This window comes from Ovis canadensis, chromosome 9 (genome assembly GCF_042477335.2).
Source record: "Ovis canadensis isolate MfBH-ARS-UI-01 breed Bighorn chromosome 9, ARS-UI_OviCan_v2, whole genome shotgun sequence".
NCBI lineage: Eukaryota > Metazoa > Chordata > Mammalia > Artiodactyla > Bovidae > Ovis > Ovis canadensis.
The window spans coordinates 23,696,175-23,714,448 of NC_091253.1; the positions used below are offsets into that span (position 1 = coordinate 23,696,175).

Below are 18,274 nucleotides of genomic sequence, written 5' to 3' on the forward strand. Positions count from 1 at the left end.
CACAGAGCTCGTTGTTTATAAATCTCTGCCTGGCTCATCGGTCTGTTCGTCCATGTATATATCTGTATATCTCTATGGAAGGGGAAAGGGGGACTCGTGTAAAAATCCAAAATACAATTCTATGAACACCTGCGTCCTGGTCAGTCTGAGTGTGGCCGTGAAGCCCAGGCGAGCTGTGGCTCACAGGGCTAGGCCCTCGGTGCTGGCTGGGGGCCACGACCCCCTGCCGGCCAGGGGACCAGGCTCCCCGACAACCAGACCCGCCCAAGGCTGGCTCTCCTCCTGGGGCTTCTAGGAGACAGTGGGGTCCTTGGCTTTGGGGGGCTCTGAGCCCGTCAGCAGGGAGATGGTGGGGTCATCCGAGTAGTCGTCTCCCTCGGAGAAGTAGGAGCCCTCCCCGAGCTCGAAGAGCACCGGCAGGTCGCTGCTCCCCACGTCCACGGAGCCTGGGTCCAGCAGCAGCAGGGGCTGGGCGGTGTAGTGCACCAGCTGCTTCCCTAGGGGTGGGACTGGGTCAGGGTGCCAGTGGGGCTGGGGGGCGGGGGGGCGGGGGGCTCAGCTCACCTGAGTCTGGGCTGCTTTTCTCTGCCTCCAGAGGTCTGGGGGGCTCCTGGGGAGAGAGGAGCTCCTGGATCTGCCGGGGCAGCAGGAGGGAGCAAGGTAAGGGCTCCCATTCGGCCCCGCCCCCCCGCCCCCCCCAGCCCCCCCCCGCCCCCCCAGCCCCCCCCCCCCCCACCGCCTACGCACGCTGGCCAGGCTGCTGTCCAGGTCCGGCAGGCTCATGTCGGGAACCGTCACCGAGGGGCTGAATAGCTGCAGGGAAGGGGGGGGGCGGTCAGACTGCCCTGGGAGCAGGGCAGGCTGGGCATGGGGCGGGCAGGGCTGGGACTCACATCCAGCAGGGTGCTGGTGTCCACGCTGAAGCCATGGGTTGTCAGCATGGTCTGCAGGTTGTCCAGGTTGGAGTCCATGGCGTCCAAGTGGTCACTGAGCTCGGTCCTGGTGAGAGGGAGGGGAGCGGGTGACATGGCATCCAGGCACCCCCAGGTGAGTCCTGCCAGCCCTTGTGCCCAGCTGCCAGCCTGCCCTGCGCAGGCTGACGGGAGGCCCTGAGGTGGGGCCCTGGGCCCGGTGGGGCTGGGACACTTGGCCATTACAGTGGTGGCTCAGGCTCCCTCATCACCGTGAGGCCCCGTAAGGCCTCTGGCAGCACGTCAGGCTGGGTCAGCCAAGATGCCAGGGGGCTGAGGAGTTCAGAGCTCAGAGGGGCCAGGGCCCCAGCTTCTCAGGTTCAGCAACACCTGCCCTTAGCACTGGAGGACAGCAGGAGGGTGGAGCTGTGCTCGGCCGGGTTGAACCAGCCTCACCCAGCACGCGCCAGGAGAGAGACTAGGCCTGCCCCCGCAAGGAGGCCAGGCAGCATCTCGGGGCGCTGCCTCAGGCCCCAAAGGTGGGGGGGAGCCTGTTCACAGGCTGGGCGGGGGTCTGCTCCGAGGCTGGGGAGGGGCCCGAGCTCTGGCGGAGCCCTCCTCCCTCCCTAGTAGGACAGCGCTAACCCTGGCTGGACTCGGCCATGCAGAAAGGAGGAGGGGCAGGGGAAGAGGCGGGCGACCCCAGACATCTTTGGAGGGCGAGCCAAACTGCAAGATAGAAAGACAAGAGCCCCCCACTGCCGGTGGGGGCCAGGCGGACTCCAAGCCCCCACCCCGCTCGTCCACCTCTGGGGCGGCAGGATACACAGACCAGGTGGCCTGGGGAGGGCAGCTCAGGGGGCCGGGGCATCCGCCATGCACCTGGTTCCCACAATGCAGGGGCTGTGGGACCCCCGGCTGGCATGTCTCCCTCCCCAGCTCCGTGCTCTGGGCCAGGTAGGCCAGCTCCCCCCGGTAAGTCCCGTGCTGAGGGCCTGAGGGCCACGCGTGTCCAGCCCTGCACTGTCTTCGTCAGAGGCCCCTGCGCTTCCAGAGACTGCAGGGTGCCTGGAAGGCACTCACTTGTCCAGGCAGGCGACGCTGAGGCACTTCTCGGGAGCTGAGGCAGGCAGGGGCGAGGCAGGGCGGCCCCCAGTGTCCGCGAGGGGTGTGGTGGAGGCGGCGGGCGTGGGCTCGCTCTCCCGGAGGATGGAGTCAATGAGGGTGGTCGGGGACAGAGGCGTCTCCACCATGGAGGACGGTCGGCTGGGGCTGGCACCCTCTGCCCGGGGGCTCTGTGGTGGGCTTGGGGGCTCCTCCTTGACACGAACCAGGGGACTGCTGGACAGGGGCCTGTCCGTGGGGCACAGGCGTCAGCGGGTGCCTCTGCCAGCCCCACCCGCTCCTGCCTGCGGGGAAGGCGCTGGGCCGCACCTCTCATCTACACTCCTGCCTGCAGAGGCCACGGGGCTGCCGGGGGCCAGTTCAGTGATGTCGGAGATGATGGGTCCGGAACTGGTAACAGTGTCTGGGGAGTAGAGGCTGGAGCCGCTGTAGGCTGGGGAAGCAGCCTGCCACCGAAGGGAGGTGAGCACGGTGGTGCGCGCTACACCCCTGCCCTCACCCCCACCCCAGGCGCCCGCAGCTCACCGGGTAGGAGCCTGGGCCGTGGATGTGCTCCAGCGAGTACTGCCGGCCGTACTTGGGCATGGGGTGCGCGGGGCTGCTGTCGTTCAGCATCAGGGGGCTGTGGAGAGGGGTGGGTGAGCGGCGGCCTGGCCTCGTGGCCCCCAGGTCGCGGCCCACGGGAGACGGGTGTGCCCCGTGCCTCACATCTTTCTCTTCACCCCTAGGATCCGGTTTGACTGCACCAGCGAGATGAGGAACTGGATGAGCTGCAGGGGGAGAGGCAGTCAGCGCGGCGTGGACAGGGCCCCCCCCCCCCCCCACCGGCCCGGTGCACACCTTGTTGACGACTTTCTGTTGCTGGGCGTGCTTCTGCCGCAGGCTGGCCACCTCTCGCCACAGCGCCTCGTTCTCACTGCAGCAGACCTGGCGTGGTCAGCGGGCGGCGGGAGCCCCGGGACATCCCGCTCCACCGTGCGCCCACCCACTGGCCCGTCCCTGCCCGCTGCTGAGCACGGGCCAGGGGCCAGGCTGAGACCCCAGGGCCCTCTCTGTCAAGATGGCAGAGCCTCCAGGCTCTCTGCCTGGACCGAGGATGGGGCTCCAGGGGACGGAGGCAGTGCAGCTCTCAGGCCACAGGGCTGCGAGTGCAGGTTCCCCTGTGCTTTTAGGGGGTCAGAAGTGGCCTTAAAGAGCGCAAGGGGCTGCCGCAGCAGCCCACACCCTGCTCAGCACCAATATGTCTTCTTGACAGGCGGCAGACCCTCCTATGCTCACTCTAAGAGGCGTCCCTGTCCTGTAGGCCAAGGCCACCTGATCCCACCTCTGAATTCCAGCCAGCCAGGCGCTCCTGTTGGGGTCTGACATGAGTAGTTAGGCAGGGGCTAGGAGCCTCCTCCACGGTCTGGGGGTGTGATGGCCTGCCCCGAGTGGCTTTGAGGCCACCCCGGGCTGGGGTGCTTGAGGGCCCCAAGTACATAGGAGGAGATCTAAACTGGCCGCTGTGGGGGTACTGGCAGTGGGGGGCTCGGGGTCTAAAACTGGTTCTGTGGCGACCAGACGTGCCCCAGGGAGAGGGGGTCTAGAAAAAACCTGCAGTGCCTCCTGCGCCAGGCCCGATGAGAGGTGACACACACTGATTGGTGCCAGGCGCACGTGTGGGCAGCATGAGGGGCCCGCTGGTGCTTGGGCCGAGCTCTGCGGGCTACCACGGGACTGCACCTGACCCCACCTCCCAGGAAACGAGTCCAGCCTGGCAAGGGCCAGGAGGCCGTGCAAGTCCAGACGTGGCCCTGGCCCGAGAGTGGAAGGCCTGGAGCCTGTGGGACCAGGGCTGGGGAGCAGCCTCACCAGCACCGCCTCCTGCATGTCACTGTGCAGGAGGCCTCTCACGCCCCCACCCCATCACTCCCCACGAAGTTCTTTCCGGAACCTTTTGCCTGGGGCAGGTCTGGTCACAAGAGAACCAGCTTTAGGCTCCCCCCAGGCTGGACCCCCCACGGTAACCCCAGTATCCCAGAGGAGGCACACCCTGCTCCCACGGCGTCCCAGAACCTACTGCTTCATGGCCAGCAGCTTGGAGTCCATGCTCTCCTGCTTCCCCTTCATCAGCTGCACGTCGGTCAGCAGCTTGGTAACGCTGTCCTGGCGAATCTTTATGTCCTCGCTCCGCAGAGTGGACACCTGGGTCCCCGGGGGAGCAGTCACTGAGGTGGCCTGGGGGCAGGGCGGGATACAGCAGAAAGGGCCGAGGGGCTGCTGGGGTGGAGGGGCCTTCGCTGGGGTGGCCGACGGGGGATGGGCAGCCGGCAGGAAGCAGGCTTGGCACAGCTAGGTCAAGGTAGGCCAGCGAGTGGATGCTGCTGTTGCCGGCAGCCTGGGCGGAGATCCGAGACCGTGGGGGGAGAACGGCTACTCACGCTGGTCACTTTCCTCTTGATGTTCTCGAGGAGCTGCTCCTGGCCTCGCAGGAAGCACGGGTGCTGGAACTCGGTGTCGTCCCTCTCTGGCTTGACCAGGCCACCCTGCTCGATGTGGACCACCTTCCGGAAGCCATCTGCGCACAATGGAGTCAGGGCACTGCTGCCTCAGGGCTGGGGTCTCACCCCTCACTCCAGTGAGGCCCCTGCCCCAGGGAGGACGGAGGGAGGCCCCGGTGGGCAGGGCCTGGCTCAGCGAATGCCCAGCACTGCCCTCCCAGAAGCCCTGCCTGTGGTGGCTGGGTGGTCTTAGTCTCAGGGAGACTCCCTGAGACACCCCTTCCCCTTCAGCTGCATGGGCTCTGGGCGGCGCGGGGCTCAATGCAGGGCCAAGGCAGTACACTCACACATGTTGAGCTGCCGCACGAAGCTAGCCATGTTGCTGTGCTTGAAGTACTTGGGCAGCACCTCCTTGGCAAACTGGCCCTGGTCCAGCACGTGGAAGCTGTTCCCGCTCTGCCAGGAGACATGGGGGTCACCACAGCCTCCCCGTGCAGGGGCTGCACCCCAACCCTGGGCTGGGTGACAGTTTTCACCTGGGATCCCACATCCCTGCTGGAGGCCTGCCAGGTCACATCTCAGCACTGCGGGCCCTTCCCTGAGGGGCCCCGTGTCAGCGCTAATCTGCAGTTTTCCCCTACCAACAGCTAAGATCCCAAATGGAGGCAGCCAAGGAGACGGGACCTAACTTCAAGTCCTCGGGAGGAAGACAACACAATTGTGCTCAGAACTGAAGTTTTGTGGTTCTTCTTCTGGGAACAGAGATGAGAACAAGATGAAAAAACCGCTACGCTGCTCTTTCATGTCCATCCAGACCTCGGTCCAGAAGCTCCCAGGGGGGCCGAGGCTGGGTGGGGTGGGCTGGGCACGAGCCCCGCTGGGGTGCGGGAAGGGGTTGGCGGGGAGCAGGATGGGCCCCATGGTGTCAACATGGACGCATGCATGAAAAGACACAATGGAAGTGTGTGAGCTGAGGGGAAGGGTGGAAAAGGGACCTTCTACAGCTTTTCTCCTCCACAGACACAGTAAGAACACCAGCAAAAAATGTCAGAATCAACTTCTTCAGAACTCTGAAAATGACCCATGAGGAGAATTTATTCAAGAAATGGTTGAATCTCAGTAAGATCCGAGAACTGTGGCATTCTAACTTGCCATGTCCCTCCTCCTCTCCTGTAACTGAGAAAGCCAACAGCTCAAATCATGGTGGAATAAACGTTCTGGCATCCATGGAGCTAGGGCTCATTCAAGGCCTGCAGTGTCTCCCTGGAAGGCTCCACCTCCAAGGCTGTTTTTGATTTGACCTTTTATGCTGAAGCTCTTAGCAGAAAAAGCCTTTTCCCTAGAGATGTTTGCTGAAAGCATCAAGAAGGAATTTTAAACTCATGACGAAAAAAAAAAACCTAACTCATCACGCCAAACACAGTGGACCACAGATGAAGAAAACTGGCTAGCCAGGAAACATAAAAGAGCTAAGGAACGAGATATCAAGAAGAGCTTTGAAAAGCTCCAGGATATCCCTGGGATCCAGAAGTCACATGTGCATATACAGCTGTGTGCATGTCCGGGAGAGGTCCAAGGCGGCTCTGTGTAAGCAGGAAGCTGAGGAGAAAGTCAGGGTGCCAACGATGTGGCTGGGAGCTGAAGGCACACCCAGCACACACAGAGTTTACTGCAGAGACGGAGATTTATTGCTTCCAGGCATTAAGGAACACGCCTGCTCCCCTCGCTGAATAACCACGGAGCTCACTGCGTAGGCACCTCAGTGATCACACACAGCAAAGAACACAAGTTGCCTAGAATTAATTCAGAAAAGCCACTCAACAAACAAACAGCAACAACAGAAAATTGCAACAAATCCTGGTGCACGGGGAAAATATGATATTGAGTTTAACAGACGCCATACTATATTAATGGAAAACCTTTCAACAAAACATTCTGAGACACGCAAAGAGACAAAGTATGACCCACACACAGGGAAACAAGCAGCCGGAAGAGACTGTCCCCAAGGAGGCTCCGATACTGGACTTACTAGATGAAGACTTCAAATTCAAGTATTTGAAATATGTTCAAAGAACAAAATAAAACGGTATCTAAAGAAATAAACACATAAGAATGATACCTCTTGCTCTTTCCCTGCCGCTGCGGAGCCGCGCGGAGGCGGAGGCTCGGGTGCATTCAAGATTCGGCTCCACCCGTAACCCACCGCCATGGCCGAGGAAGGCATTGCTGCTGGAGGTGTAATGGACGTTAATACTGCTCTGCAAGAGGTGCTGAAGACCGCCCTCATCCACGATGGCTTAGCACGTGGAATTTGCGAAGCTGCGAAAGCTTTAGACAAGCGCCAAGCCCATCTGTGTGTGCTTGCATCCAACTGTGATGAGCCTATGTATGTCAAGTTGGTGGAGGCCCTTTGTGCTGAGCATCAAATCAACCTGATTAAGGTTGATGACAAGAAACTAGGGGAATGGGTAGGCCTCTATAAAATTGACAGAGAGGGAAAACCCCGTAAAGTGGTTGGTTGCAGTTGTGTGGTGGTTAAGGACTATGGCAAAGAATCTCAGGCCAAGGATGTCATCGAGGAGTACTTCAAATGCAAGAAATGATGAAATAAAAAATTGAGTTCTTGTTTTCCAAAAAAAAAAAAAGAATGATACCTCTTAGAAGAAAGTATAATAATAGACAGAAATTACAAATATGAAAAGTCCTGGAGTTGAAAAGTGTAACAAATTGGATTTAAAATTCCCTGAGGGGCTCAAGAGCAGATCTCAGCAGGAATAAGGTGGAACCAGCAAATGTGAAGGAGTATCGTCAACTGAGATTTCCTGACTGAGGAACAGAAAGAGAAGTGAATGAAGACAGTGACACACGGGACACCAGCAGAGACCAACATACGCATAAAGGAGAGGGGCGGAAAGAATATCTACAGAAATAACGACCCCAAACTCCCCAAATTTGATGAAAAATATCTGAGAAGCTAAACAAATTCCAAGAAGGATAAACTCACAGAGATTCACATCTAGATATCCATAATCAAAAGACCAAGGAAAACTCTTTAGAGCAGTTAGAACCAATTCATCACACATACGGAATCCCTAATAACAGTTCCTGAATATTCACTGGAAGGACTGATGCTGAAGCTGAAGTTCCAATACTATGGTCACCTGATGCAAAGAACTGACTCATTAGAAAAGACCCCGATGCTGGGAAAGATTAAGGACAGGAGAAGAAGGGCACGACAGAGGCTGAGATGGTTGGATGGCATCACCGACTTGATGGACATGAGTTTAAGCAAGCTCTGGGAGTTAGTGATGGACAGGGAGGCCTGGTGTGTGCACTCCATGGAGTCACAGAGAGTCGGACATGACCTAGAGACTGAACTGAACTGAATAGCAGCTCATTTGCCATGAGAAACCATGCAGGCCAGAAGCCAGTGGGATGACATGCCAAAAGTGCTGAAAGAAAAAAGCCTTTTTCTTTTGGCCAAGAATTCTATATCCAGCAAAACTATCCTCTGAAGATGCCTGGGAAGGCAGCTACGGAGATCCTGTGAACCACTCTAAGGATAAACAAAGCATAAGTCACCTAGTCTCTGGAAATTGTCTTGAAGGCATTTAACAAATGAAGAAACATTTATTCAAGAAAATCTAAAACTCAACAAAAACAGTGAACTATGGCATTTTTGGCCACAATCTGCTTCCTCCTCCTCCTCAGAGTTCACCTGGATTGATGGCACACTCTGGGGGGACTTTGGCCTAGAAGGTGGGGATTTCTTACCCCTCAGTTTACAATTAGCACTTTCTGTATCCTCCTGAGAGGGTGAGGGGGCAGGCCACCAGCATCTCTCATCTTGCCCAACTCAAAGGCTGAGGGTCCCCTTCTCCATTCTGCCCCCATTTACAGAATGGAGTCTCTACCCAGCCATGACAGGCTCAGAATACTGGGGCTTCAATCACCCTCACCCCAGTTAGCCTTAATTTCTTTTTTCTTGTCTTAAGGTACTGGGTAGGACTTCCAATACAAAATCAGCTAGCACTGGTGAAAACAGGTTTTATGCCTTGTTCTGATCTCACGGGGAAAACATTCGGGGGCTTACCAACAAGCATGATGTGAGGTGCACAGTTTTTGTTTTTGTATCAGGCTGAAGAAGGTCCCTGCTATCTCTAGTTTCCTGAGTGATTTTTTAAAATATCACAAACATCAAATTTTGTCAAATGTTTTTTCTGAAACAAATAATATGATTGTGTGCTTTTTCTTTAGATTGTTAACATGCTGGTTATATTGATTTAAACATCCTGAGCCATCCATACATTCCTGAGATAAATCCCATTTGTTTTGACATTAGTCTTTTTATGTACTACCAAATTTGATTTGCTAAAGTTTAATTCTTGCCTTGAGAACCCTATGAACAGTATGAAAAGGCAAAAAGATATGACACTGAAAGATGTCGGAAGGTGCCCAATATGCTAATAGAGAAGAGTGGAGAAATAACTCCAGAGAATGAAGAGACAGAGCCAAAGAGAAAACAATGCCCAGATGTGGACATGACTGGTGATGGAAGTAAAGTCCAATGCTATAAAGAACAATATTGCCTAGGAACCTGGAATGTTAGGGCCATGAATCAAGGCAAATTGTAAGTGGTCAAACAGGAGATAGCAAGACTGAACACTGACATTTTAGGAATAAGTGAACTAAAATGGACTGAATGGGTGAATTTAATTTTAGATGACCACTGTATCTACTACTGTGGGCAAGAATCACTTAGAAGAAATGGAGCAGCCCTCATAGCCAACAAGAGTCTGAAATGCAGTACTTGGGTGCAGTCTCAAAAATTACAGAATGATGTCTGTTCATTTCCAAGGCAAACTTCAATATCACCGAAATCCAAGTCTATGCCCCAGCCACTAATGCTGAACAAACTCAAGTTGAACAGTTCCACGATGAGCTACAAGACCTTTTAGAACAAATATCAAAAAAAGATGTCCTTTTCATCATAGGGGATTGGAATGCAAAAGTAGGAAGTCAAGAGGTACCTGGAGTAAAGGGCAAATTTGGCCCTGGAGTACAAAATGAAGCAGGGCAAAGGCTAACAGAGTTTTGCCAAAAGAATGCACTGGTCATAGCAAACACCCTCTTCCAACAATATAAGAGATGACTCTACACATGGACATCATGAGATGGTCAATATCGAAATCAAGTTGATTATAGTCTTTGCAGCCAAAGATGGAGAGGCTCTATACAGTCAGCAAACACAAGACCTGGAGCTGACTGTGGCTCAGATCATGAACTGCTTATTGCTAAATTCAGACTTAAATTGAAGAAAGTAGGAAAAACCACTAGACCATTCAGATATGACTTAAATCAAATCCCTTAAGATTACACAGTGGAAGGGACAAATAACTTCAAGAGATTAGATCTGACAGACAGAGTACCTGAGGAACTGTGGACAGTTTCATGATATTGTATAGAGGCAGTGATCAAGACCATCCCCAAGAAAAAGAAATGTAAAAAGGCAAGATGGTTGTCTGAGGAGGCCTTACAAATACCTGAGAAAAGAAAAGTAAAAGGCAAAGGAGAAAAGGAAAGATATACCCATCTGAATGCAGAGTTCCAAAGAATAGCAAGGAGAGATGAGAAACCCTTCCTCAGTGGTCAATGCAAAGAAATAGAGGGAAACACCAGAATGGGAAAGACTAAGAGATCTCTTCAAGAGAATGAAGAGATACCAAGGGAACATTTCATGCAAAGATGGGCACAATAAAGAGCAGAAATGGTATGGACCTGACAGAAGCAGAAGATATTAAGAAGAGGTGGCAAGAATTCACAGAACTGTACAAAAAGGATAATCACGATGGTGTGATCACTCACCTAGAGCCAGATATCCTGGAATGTAAAGTCAAGCGGGCGTTAGCATCACTATGAATAAAGCTAGTGGAGGTGATGGAATTCCAGTGGAGCTATTTCAAATCCTGAAAGATGAGGCTGTGAAAGTGCTGCACTCAATATGCCAGCAAATTTGGAAAACTCAGTAGTGGACATAGCACTGGAAAAGTCCCGCCTTTCATTCCAATCCCAAAGAAAGGCAATGCAAAGGAATGTTTAAACTACCACACAATTGCACTCATCTCACATGCTAGCAAAGTAATGCTTAAAATTCGTCAAGCTAAGTTCAACAGTATCTGAACCGAGCACTTCCAGATGTTCAAGCTGGATTTAGAAAAGCCAAGGGAACCAGAGATCAAATTGTCAACATCTGCTGGATCACAGAAAAAGCAACAGAATTCCAGAAAAACATCTACTACTGCTTCACTGACTAGGCTAAGCCTTTGACTATGTGGATCCAAACAAACTAGAAAATTCTTAAAGAGATGGGACTACCAGACCACCTGACCTGCCTCCTGAGAAATCTGTATGCAGGTCAAGAAGCAACAGCTAGAATGGGACATGGAACAACAGAGTGGTTCCAAATTGGGAAAGAAGTAAGTCAAGGCTGTATACTGTCAGTCTGCTTATTTAACTTCTATGAAGAGTACATTATCCAAAATGCCAGGCTGCATGAAGCACAAGCTGGAATCAAGATTGCTGGGAGAAATATCAACAACCTCAGATATGCAGATGACACTACCCTTATGGCAGAAAGCGAAGAGGAACTAATGAGCCTCTTGATGAAAGTGAAAGAGAGTGAAAAAGCTCTCAACATTCAAAAAACTAAGATCATGGCATTTGGTCCCATCAGTTCATGGCCAATAGATGGGGAAACAATGTTAACAGTGACAGACTTTATTTTCTTGGGTTCTAAAATCACTGCAGATGGTGACTGCAGCCATGAAATTAAAAGACCCTTGCTTCTTGGAAGAAAAGTTATGACCAACCAAGACAGCATATTAAAAAGCAGAGACATTACTTTGCCATCAAAGGTCCGTCTCGTCAAAGCTATGGTTTTTTCAGTAGTCACAGTCACATATGGATGTGAGTTGGACCATAAAGAAAGCTGAGCATGGAAGAATTGATGCTTTTGAACTGTGGTGTTGGAGAAGACTCTTGAGAGTCCCTTGGACTGTAAGAGCCAACCATTAAATCCTAAAGGAAATCAGTCCTAAATATTCATTGAAAGGACTGATGCTGAAGCTGAAACTCCAATACTTTGGCCACCTGATGTGAGGAACTGACTCACTGGAAAAGACCCTGATTCTGGGGAAGATTGAAGGCAGGAGGACAAGGGGACGATAAAGGATGAGATAGTTGGATGGCATCACCGACTTGATGGACAGGAATTTGAGCAAGCTTCGGGAGTTGGTGATGGGCAGGGAAGCCTGGCGTGCTGCCGTTCATGGGATCACAAAGAGTCGGACACAACTGAGTGACTGAAATGAACGGAACTGAGTGACTGAACTCAAAGTTTTATGAACATTATGAAGGATATTGGTCTGTAATTTTCTTGTGACAGTTTCATTCTAGGCATTTTGATCTTAAGATTTTTTAGCAAGGTTCATAATTTCTCACCCTCGGTGAGTTTTGATAGTTTGTGCTTTTCAAGGAATTGGTTCATTTTATTAAATTCACATGCACAGAGCTGTCTATTGTACTTCCTTATTACCCTCTTACTGCCTGAGTTGTCTGTTGTGATATACCCTCTGATGGTCATCACGTTGGGAATTTATGTCTTTTCTTCGTCATGCTACAAGTTACCAACCTTTTCAAAGATTCAGCTATGAATTCATTTATCACGTTTTACTGTTTTCAGTTTCACTGGTTTTTCTTGTATTATTCTCCTCCTTCTGCCTGCTTTGGTTTTACTCTGCTCTTTTAACTTTCACGTGGAAGCTTAGAAGCAGTTCTTATTTCCCTTTAGGCACTACTTTAGGTGGATCTTTCAGAAAGGAAGCGTCTGGTGGACGGATGGGGAATGTTGGCACAGCAGATGGAGATCCTCAGATGGAAGAGGAGGAAGAAAGCAAGGCTCCTGTGGAGGCTGCCCTCTCATGAGTCATGATGGTGGTGGCAGGTGCCACTGAGCCTCAGCTGTTTTAGGAAGTTAGTTTGGAGGTGCCTGGTTACACAGCTGTAGGTAATATAACCAGTACATATTCTGCAGTGTTTAGAGCACTGTGTTTCCATTGTCAACAGCTCGTTACTAGTATGTGGAATCCGAATTAATTTCTGTATACTGGCGTTGAAGCCTGTGACCTCAGTAAATTCACTCATTAGTTTTAATAAGGTTTTTGTAGATTCTTTGGGATTTTCTAAGTAAATAATGATGCTTTCTATGTATATATTTTTAATTCTTACTTTCCAATCTTGATGTCTTTATGTATTTGCCATATTGCCTGACCAGGGCACCCAATACACCATTATCCTTCTTCTGTCTCCACTGAGAAAACTGTCAATGTGGTGAGTTACACCAGGTCTTGAGTGTTGACCAGACTTCTGCTTACAAGGTCCCTTCCAGCCCAGGCCTCACACCGACTCTGCTGGGAAGTCAGTCTCATTCTTGTCCTGTTCTTCCACATGCAATTTCCTTTCTTTTCCATGCTGCCTTTAAGATTTTCTCTCCAACATTTGCTTCCAACACTTTGATAGTGACATGCATTGGTATATTCTGTGTTTTTATCTTCTTTGGGAGTCAATGCAGTTCTTGGATCTGTGGGTTTACAGTTTTCAAAAAAAATTCAGGAAAATGTCTAGCTTTTTCTAAAAATAAAGAAATAAACCAGTTATTTCCAAAATTTTCCTCCATGCTTTACTCTGGAACTGTGTGTCAGCCCATGTGGTATTAACCCTGTAAGGCTCTGCTCACTTTTTTCACATTCTTCCTCTCTGTGATCACTGTGGATAGTTTCTTTTGCTAGCGTACTGTTCAGTGATATTCTTTTTTTCTGTAGTTTCCAGTCTGCTGTTTAATCCCCTTCAATGACTTAATAAAGACAAGCTTTTTGTGTTAGAATGTCAGATTTACCGAAAAGCTGAGGCAGCAGAGTTCCTGTATGTCCCTCACCTGCTCTGTTATTAACAGCACGCACTAGCGCATCTGCCCCAAGTGTCACAGCGATATGCTTCATCCTTAACCAAGGCCCTCATTTTCCTCAGATTTCCTTAGTTTTTACCAAACATCCTACTGTTCCAGGACATCATCCAAGACAGTATGTGACATTCATGTTTGCTTACGTCATGCTTGACTAACAACCTCTCAGACTTCCCTGGTTTCTGACGACCTTGATGGTTCTGAGGACTGGGCTGGTATTGTGTAGAATGTTGCTCAATTTGGATCTGTCTGATGTTTTTCTCTCATGATGAGTTGAGGTTACATAAGTTTCTGGAGAGGAAGACCACAGAGGTGGTGTGCCCGGCCCATCACGGCATGTCAGGGCACAGCCGTCAACATGACTCAGCACTGCTGGCAGAGGCCTGCCTGTCTGGCGCCTCCACTGTGCAGCCCCCCGCCTCGCGGGACTTCTCGGCAGGAAGGCACTGTGTGCACGGGCCACCTCTTTGAAGGGGAAGTGAACACAGAGGTAACCAGCAGCGATTCTTCTGCAGCGGACACTTGTTCCCAACACATTCTGCTTATCCGCCTTCCCTCTCACATCTACTTCTCAGTCTTAAGATTTTCGCTCTACATTCTTTAGCACACAGAGCATTTTAGTAACTGTTTTAACAGTTACTAGTTCCCTGCTAGTCAGTTCCACCACAGCTGGTCTGTTACTGTACCTCCTTTGTTACCGGTGACATCCTCCTGCCAAGTGGCCCACCTATTAGTTTCAACTGGATCCCAGACACGAGGAATGTTACCACACTGTGTCTGAGTTCAGTCGTCCAGTCATCGTCCTTTCAAGAGGGCTGCACCCTCAGTTCTGAAGGAAGGGATCAGCCTGATCCTTTCAGGCTTGTCTTTAAGTTCGTTCACACCGCATCAGGGCAGCTTTTTCTCTGGGGCCAACACAGCTGCACCCTCAAGCCTCGGCTGTTCTGAGGCGCAGGGCACGCTCTACTCTCAGAGCAGACTCTACGCCCCAGCTGTGAGGACTGGGATGGCTCGTCTGGTCCCGGGTGGGCCTAGGGTGCCCAGCACACAGCTCCTAGTGCATGTTCTTTCCCTGGAAGGTTCTTGGGCAGTTGCCCAGGTCTCACGCCACCAGCAGGTGAAGCAGCACTTAGCCAAGACCTGTGGGACCTCTCGCATAGCTCCTTCTTGCTAGTACCAGGTTCTGCCAATGCTGGCTGCCTCAGCTTCACCAAAGGCCAGGCTCTCAGGGTTTGAACATTGCCTCAACAGAAAGTAAGGGCTCACCCGTCCTTTCGTGTAACAGACCTGAACACTATCGGAGGGTGAGTCCATATTGGGTGTGTCCTGCCAACCCAACCTTAAGGGCTTTTAGAAGCCTGGGAGGCTTGCTGGTGAGTCCCTCACAGGACCCAACGCATCTTCCCTCTTGCCTCAGGAGTTCAAGGCCCCTCCTTCTCTGCTGACCCCATGTCTTTCCTGAAGATCTTGGCTTACCCTCAGACACAAGAGGGACTAGTGATGGGACATACGGCAGGGGAAGGGAGAAGCTGATGCCCAGCTGCTAGCTGGCGAGCAATGCCTTTGCCTCTGAAATGCAGGGCTTAGTGAATATCCAGTCTTGCTATAAATTTGGAGCCTGTGGCCCTATTTCCTACAGAACTGTGAACACCCTGAAATGTATACAAAGTTCTGCATATGAGCACATCTTTATAGAGGGAGGGTCTGTCTGTGAGCAGATTCTCCAAGAGCTCCACATCAACAGGATTAACCACCACGGTGACTCCAGTGGTCCACCTGCACCTTTCAAGAGTCTGCCCAGAACAGAAGGCCCGTCCTAGTCCTCCAGCCAAAGAGATGGGTCTGCGTGACATGTCCTGGGAGTCACGGGCATGCAGCGGGCACCCGCATGCGGTGAGAGCGCCAGTGCTGTGTGGATGCGGCTGCAGAGCAGCTTGGTGTCCTTCCCGGCCTGTCTCTTCAGCCAAGAAGGAGCCCGCTCCCACCACCCTCAAGTCCCTGTCCTATTTGTGCTCAGGGTCGAGCTCTCCAGCTCCCGCCCCACACTCGGGTCTCCAGGCCCAGCTGAACGCAGGGGCCTCTGCTGACTCAGTCACCACTGGGCCCAGGGCCAGGGGCTCTGGGGCCGCTCCCAGCGCTCCCAGGTTGGGAATCCCTGCAGCCAGAGGTGTAGACGTGGGTCCCTAGCCTGTGATACCTGACGAGACTGACTGCTCTGCCCAGGGTGGGTCCTGTGGGCCCCCTGATCCCTCTGAGCATACGCGGCCTGTGGAGCCAGGCGGGCTCACATCCGCTGTGTCCATCTCTCTCCCTCCAGCCCCTTCTGAGTCTCTGTGCCCCTCCTCCTCACACCTCCACCCCCCTACCTCAGCAGGAGGGACAGATCTCTGCCTGGCTCATCCGTTTCTCTGTCTGTCCATATATATATCTGTGTACCTCTACGGAAGGTGAAATGGGGACTCTCTTGTAAAAAAATACAATTCTATGAACACCTGAGTACTGATCAGTCCAAGTATGGCCGGGGTCCAGCTAAGAAAGCAGGTGGGGTGGAACCAGAGCCTGGACCCCACTGGCGTGGGCCTTGCGCTGCCCTCTACCCAGGAGACACGGCATGCAGCGAGGGCAGGTGTGAGCCACAACTGTACACCAGCGAGAGACCGTGGACTCTGGGTCCGGTTCAGCCGTCCTCCTGCTTTTCATTTGTGTTTCCTAGCGTCTCTGAGACTCAGTTCCCGTGTCTGTAAAAGGCCAGCTGCCACCTCTGCGTGGTGCCGTGGGAGGAGGTGAACTGATGCCCTGGGGCTGGGCCTCCTGCTACGTGGAGGGCCGGAAAGGGCTGGCCGGGTCCTGGGTGGCAAGTTCAGGGGGCACCAGGGGCCTCCAAGGCTTCAGTGCCCCTCGCAGCCTGTGCTGTGTGCTGGGTGCTCCTCCAGCCTTTCTTGGCCACTGCCAACCCCCGAGGGCAGGGCGGAGGGCATGCTGGGGCCCACCTGGCTCCCAGCTAGGAGGAGGAGCGGCCTGCCTGTTGTGGGAGCCCCAGGAACAATCCTCAGCCACCTCGGAGTGGTCAGGTGCAACTGGGGCCCTCGAGGAGTCCCGCAGAGAGCTGGCAACCTGACTGCAGGCTGCTCTGCAGCCAGGGCCTCCAGAGCGACCCTCTAACTGCAGGCGCTCACACTGGCCACCTGGGATGGGGCCTGGTTTGGCGACACCCAGCTCCTAGGCAAAGGAGGCCCTTGCTCTTAGGGCCTCATGGTGCCCACAGCCTAACAAGAAGAGCCTCCTTCAGCAATGCACCCACCCTCCTACCACTGTTAATGCTGTCTTGAAGCCAAACAGGCCTGATTCACGGAGCGTCCCATGGATGCAGCTGCCACGCTCACCAGGTTCCTTCCCAAGGTTGTGGGGCCTTCGGTCCCACAGGGCTGTCTGAGGGGCAGCCCTGGCATATTCTGTGGTGGCCCCACACCGAGCATGGTAACTGACCGGGGGTCTGGGAGGGAAAGGAAACCAACATGACTCTCCAGGTAGGGCCTCAGACTGTGTGGAGGATGCACAGCACTGCTGGGGCTGGAAAACCCCCCACCCTGCCCCCTTTTCCTGTCTCTGGGGCCAAACACAGGGTCCTCGGGGCAGAATGGGGAGAAAAGTTCCAGCTGGAAGGTAGGCACCAAGAGAACAGATGCCAGAACATTCCAAGGCCTCTGGAAGCCAACGCCGGGCTTCAAGACCGCAGAAGTCTCCCCCAGCAGACTTTCTGCCAGAGGCCTGGGGCTTTGTGTGGGCATCGCAGAGGACTCAGGGAGAGGGCCATCTTCTTTCTCAGGGCCAGGCAGCTCCACAGCCCCTGCCCAGCCTGGAAAAGGGCTTCCTTCCACAGCTGAACCAGTGCTCAGGTTCTGTCCTGCCTGGCACCACTAGCCCCCTGCCCGCTGCACCCCGCGCCAAGCACATCCTGGTTGGCCTAAGGACAGAGGGGAGGGAGGTTAAATGCACGGGCTCCAGCCGGCTGCTCCCACTCCTTCCAGTTTAAGTTCCAGCAGGGCTGGTGAGTGGTGCAGCCACTGTGTGTGAGGCTGTGGCAGGCTTGATCCGTCCTGGTTTCCAGCTCTAAGGCCTTGCTGGGAACACAGGAAGTGGGACCTGGAGAGCTCGCTGGCAGGGCTTTGGCTGCTGCCTCACAATCTTTAAGCAGAAACATCAAGCAGATCAAGAGGCGATTATCCCAGTAGATTAAGCTCAGACTATCCCAAAGGATCTCCGATGCCCCTCCCCAACCTGGCTAAGAGTATTTCCTGGGAGTTTAGGGGACAGGAAAAGAAGAGAAACGAAGAATAAAGACAGAAACCTGGGGTCATTTCCTTGGGTCAGCAAAGCTTAGGGCCTTGAACAAGGGGATGGTAGTAACAGGACAGGCTTGGGGAAGGAAGTACAGCCTCCTCTTGGGGAACGCTGCGCAGTTACAGAAGCAGGCAATAGGGATGGAGCGTGGCACACAGGTGTGTCACTGGGACCAACACGAAGTGTTCCCTACAAGGACGCAGTATGATTCTGACTCTCTTTACCAGCTTTGAGACAGAGCTTCAGCAAATAGCCCAGGAACCAGAGGACCTGGCCTCCTGCTCTGGGCTCGCCTCAGCTCAGACTGCTGCTCCTTTCTAACGGCTTAACAGTGTGAAAGAGAAGTACTTAGAAGAATCTGGGAGAGCCAGCGCCCTCAGGAGAGCAAGTGTGCCCGG

General features: G+C 53.2%; 2 protein-coding genes across 5 annotated transcripts in view; one reads left to right on the forward strand and one right to left on the reverse strand.

The window, feature by feature from the left end:
• The window catches only part of HSF1 (heat shock transcription factor 1), a 19,310-nt gene continuing 1,036 nt past the window's right edge, over positions 1-18,274 (reverse strand). Inside the window, exons 2-14 of one of the 4 annotated variants that reach the window (XM_069599638.1) lie at positions 4,864-4,972; positions 4,457-4,593; positions 4,096-4,220; positions 2,877-2,952; positions 2,745-2,806; positions 2,562-2,658; positions 2,346-2,482; positions 1,995-2,264; positions 1,557-1,640; positions 894-999; positions 748-813; positions 565-634; positions 1-497 (exon numbers count right to left, since the gene is read on the reverse strand). In XM_069599638.1, coding sequence (XP_069455739.1) covers positions 292-497; positions 565-634; positions 748-813; positions 894-999; positions 1,557-1,640; positions 1,995-2,264; positions 2,346-2,482; positions 2,562-2,658; positions 2,745-2,806; positions 2,877-2,952; positions 4,096-4,220; positions 4,457-4,593; positions 4,864-4,972 — 1,545 coding nt within the window. In that variant the 3' untranslated portion in view covers positions 1-291. Of the gene's footprint in view, positions 498-564; positions 635-747; positions 814-893; positions 1,000-1,556; positions 1,641-1,994; positions 2,265-2,345; positions 2,483-2,561; positions 2,659-2,744; positions 2,807-2,876; positions 2,953-4,095; positions 4,254-4,456; positions 4,594-4,863; positions 4,973-18,274 lie in introns of all 4 variants that reach the window. The other 3 variants (XM_069599637.1, XM_069599639.1, XM_069599640.1) reach the window with 3 other exon arrangements.
• Positions 5,645-10,073, forward strand: LOC138931593 (small ribosomal subunit protein eS12-like). The gene has a single exon (XM_070292507.1). It carries the CDS (start codon positions 6,724-6,726, stop codon positions 7,117-7,119), a length of 396 nt encoding a protein of 131 aa, XP_070148608.1. The 5' UTR covers positions 5,645-6,723; the 3' UTR covers positions 7,120-10,073.